Source organism: Ovis canadensis, chromosome 3, assembly GCF_042477335.2.
Source record: "Ovis canadensis isolate MfBH-ARS-UI-01 breed Bighorn chromosome 3, ARS-UI_OviCan_v2, whole genome shotgun sequence".
NCBI classification, from domain to species: domain Eukaryota; kingdom Metazoa; phylum Chordata; class Mammalia; order Artiodactyla; family Bovidae; genus Ovis; species Ovis canadensis.
The window spans coordinates 210,175,309-210,179,071 of NC_091247.1; the positions used below are offsets into that span (position 1 = coordinate 210,175,309).

A 3,763-nucleotide genomic window follows, 5' to 3' on the forward strand; every position below is an offset into this window, starting at 1 on the left:
AATGGCTAAATTCATCCATCTCATCTACACACTGTTTTTGCTCTATATATCTAAACTGTCATTATTAACACAATATAAATGGCAACAAAAGTAACACTAAAAACGATAAATTCCAATGATCTATTCTGCTGTTTTCTGTAGGTATGTGTTTGGCACTCCTACTGTACCATCCACAGTAACTATGCAAAATAGTCTGAGGAGGACAAGTAGATTTCAGGAAACAGAAACATTTATTTGCATCTTAACAAATTATGGGTAAGCATTAGATCAGGACATACATTGACTAGCTAAATTTTATAGACATAACTGGAGGCATCTCTGTCAAGCTGTTCTGGATTCCATGTCAAGGCAACAATTGGTGTGCTTTTAAGTCTCTTTGAAATGAGAGAGAAGAAAATCATTCTACCACAAAGCAGCAATATCTGCCTTTTTCTGCAGCAGGTAATTGAAAATTAATCAAACAGGAACATGATTAAGGATTGGCAGACATGCTGAGTATAATAGAAGGCCTCCTCCTTTTTGTAGCAGTTAGTGAGTCAGTATTGAGGGTTTTAGGGAATGGGTTTATTGGACTAATAAACTGCATTAACTGTGTGAAAAATAAGAAGATCTCTACACTCAGCCTTATTCTCACTGGCTTAGCCTCTTCCAGATTTTGCTTGATATGGATAATAACTACAGATGCATATGTGAGATTGTTTTCTCCAGATATGTATTTGTCTGGTGATCTAAGTCAATATATAGCTTACTTATGGATAATTATGAATCAATCAAGTGTCTGGTTTGCCACCAGCCTCAGCATCTTCTACTTCCTGAAGATAGCCAACTTTTCCCACTGCATTTTTCTCTGGCTGAAGGGCCACATCAATAAGATCCTTCTTCTTCTAATGGGATGTTTTCCCATTTCATGGTTATTTACTTTTCCAAACATTACAATGCCTTTTATTAATAATATTATGAAGAACAGAAACACAACCGGGTTGATCACCATGCAGAAAAGTGAATACTTTATAAATCAGATTTTGTTCAGTATTGGAACACTTCTTGTCTTTATACTGTGCCTGATTACATGTTTCTTATTAATCACTTCCCTTTGGAAGCACAACAGGAGGATGCAGTTGAATGCCACAGGATTCAGAGACCCCAGTACAGAAGCACATATCAAAGCAATGAAGATCTTGGTGTCTTTTATCATCCTCTTTATCCTGTATTTTGTAGGCACTGCCATACAAATATCAATTGATACTATGCCTAAAAACAAACTGCTGTATATTTTTGGTATGACAACCACTATCCTCTATCCCTGTGGACACTCATTTATCCTAATTCTTGGAAACAGCAAGCTTAAGCAAGCCTCTTTGAGGGTACTGAAGCTATTAAAGTGCTAGGAGAAAGAAAAACTTCTTAGAACTCCATGACAGGCTTGGGGAGAAATGGATACCGCAAAAAGGTAGCCTAGTGATGAAATTACTCAAGCTCTGTTTCTCTTACACTGCTTTCTTGCAGTGTTTTAAACTGTGTTACTTTACAAAAAGATTTTGACTATGTCTCAGGTAATGTCACTTTTCAATGAGATTTTAATCCCATACACAAATTGAGTGGCTCAGGTACTTTCCTTCCCTTGCAGTGGTTTCCCCCACCCCAACCCTAGGCCAAAAATAGCTTGGAGACTATTGACTATAAAGATGTCATTGGTGGCTAAGCCTCTAAACAAAATTTATCCTTGTATTTTAATTGAATTCTGTGAAGCATTGATAGTTCTTCACACACACACACACACACACACACACACACACAAAATATTATTATTGTATTATTTCTGTTATTTATTTCAATGCCTACATTTTTCTAGATTTGTCAAGTAAGAAGTTCAAATTTCCTCCTGTGTCCTTTTGACGTGGCCCCATTCTTCATGTTCCCTTACGTTCTCACAAACCAAAACTTTTCAGACTTGCTTTGTGTTTTCCTCATCTAGCCTTGGGTTCACTATTTATCCAAGAAATCTTCATTTATTTGAGGGAAAAAGGGTATTTGAAAACCAAGATTTGGTTGGATATAAACATTACACCCACCCACTTACTTCTTTCTCTCTCTGCCTCTATGTATCTCTCTATTTGTAATGTATGATGTGTCTATGTTTATGTCTCTAATTGCAATTCAAAACTACAGTCTTCCTTTTTGCCATGTTGCAAATCCTCTCTTTAACCATGAAAAACATGGATCTTGCTTTATTCAGTTTATATAGTCATTTATTCAGTCCTAATATACACTGAGGGCTTTCCTGGTAGCTCATTTGGTAAAGAATCCACCTGCAATGTGGGAGACTTGGGTTCAATCCCTGAGTTGGAAAGATCCCCTGGATAAGGGAAAGGCTACCCACTCCAGTATTCTAGGGCTTCCCTTTTGGCTCAGCTAGTAAAGAATCCACCTGTAGTGTGAGAGACCTGGGTTTGATACCTGGGTTGGGAAGCTCTCCTGGAGAAGGGAAAGACTACCCAATCCAATATTGAGAGACTTTATTTTGGGGGGCTCCAAAATCACTGCAGATGGTGACTGCAGCCATGAAATTAAAAGACGCTTGCTCCTTGGAAGAAAAGCTATGACCAACCTAGACAGCATATTAAAAGCAGAGACATTACATTGCCAACGAACATCCATCTAGTCAAAGCTATGGTTTTTCCAGTAGTCATGTATGGATGTGAGAGCTGGACCAAAAAGAAAGCTGAGCACCAAAAAATTGATGCTTAAGAACAGTGGAGTTGGAGAAGAATCTTGAGAGTCCCTTGGACTTCAAGGATATCCAACAAGTCAATCCTAAAGGAAATCAGTCCTGAATATTCATTGGAAGAACTGATGCTGAAGCTGAAACTCCAATACTTTGGCCACCTGATGTAAAGAACTGATTCATTGGGAAAGACCCTGATGCTCAGAAACATTAAAGGTGGAAGGAGAAGGGGACGACAGAGAATGAGATGGTTGGATGGCATCACTGACTTGATGGACATGAGTTTGAGTAGGCTCCGAGAGTTGGTGATGTACAGAGAAGGCTGTCGTGCTGCAGTCCATGGCGTCACAAAGAGCCAGACATGACTGAGCGACTGGACTGAGCTGAACTGAATATTCACTGAGTATTTCCCTGGTGTCTCAGGCAATAGAGTCTGCCTGCAATACAGGAAACCTGGGTTTAATTCCTGGGTCCGGAAAATCCCCTGGAGAAGGAAATGGCAAGCCACTCTAGTATTCTTGCCTGGAAATTCCCATGGATGGAGGAGCCTGGCAGGCTATAGTCCATGAAGTCGCAAAGAGTTGGACACAACTGAGCTACTTTCACTTTCTTCTTTCTAATATACACTGAAGTTAGTTTCAGACTTGTTAACTCATACCACTTCTAGAAGGAAGAGAAAAGGGGAAGAAAGGAAGAGAGAGAGGGAAAGAAAGAATGAAAAAAGAAAGAAGGAATGAAGGGAGAAAGGAAAGAAGAAGGAGAAGGCGGGGAGGAAAGGAAGAAAGGAAGGGGGGAAGAAGACACTATTAACTACAGCCAAGTACTTTATTGCAGCTCATATATGACTATCAGTTCAGTTCAGCTTCCCTGGTGGCTCAGATGGTAAGGCGTCTTGCCTGCAATGCAGGAGAGGGGAAGATCCCCTAGAGAAGGGAAAGGCAACCCCTCAAGTATTCTCACCTGGAAAATCCCATGGACAGAGGAACCTGGTAGGCTACAGTCCATAGAATAACAAAGAGTTGGACATGACTGAGCGAC

General features: G+C 39.9%; 1 protein-coding gene across 1 annotated transcript; it reads left to right on the top strand.

Moving 5' to 3' along the window:
* The first annotated feature begins 488 nt into the window (after positions 1-488).
* LOC138438331 (taste receptor type 2 member 10-like) lies at positions 489-1,388 on the top strand. The gene has a single exon (XM_069586497.1). The coding sequence runs from the start codon at positions 489-491 to the stop codon at positions 1,386-1,388; it is 900 nt and encodes a 299-aa protein (XP_069442598.1).
* Positions 1,389-3,763: the final 2,375 nt, after the last annotated feature.

Excerpts from the sequence above, each read along its gene's own strand:
- LOC138438331 (XM_069586497.1), top strand. The coding sequence starts at position 489 with ATGCTGAGTATAATAGAAGGCCTCCTCCTTTTTGTAGCAGTTAGTGAG.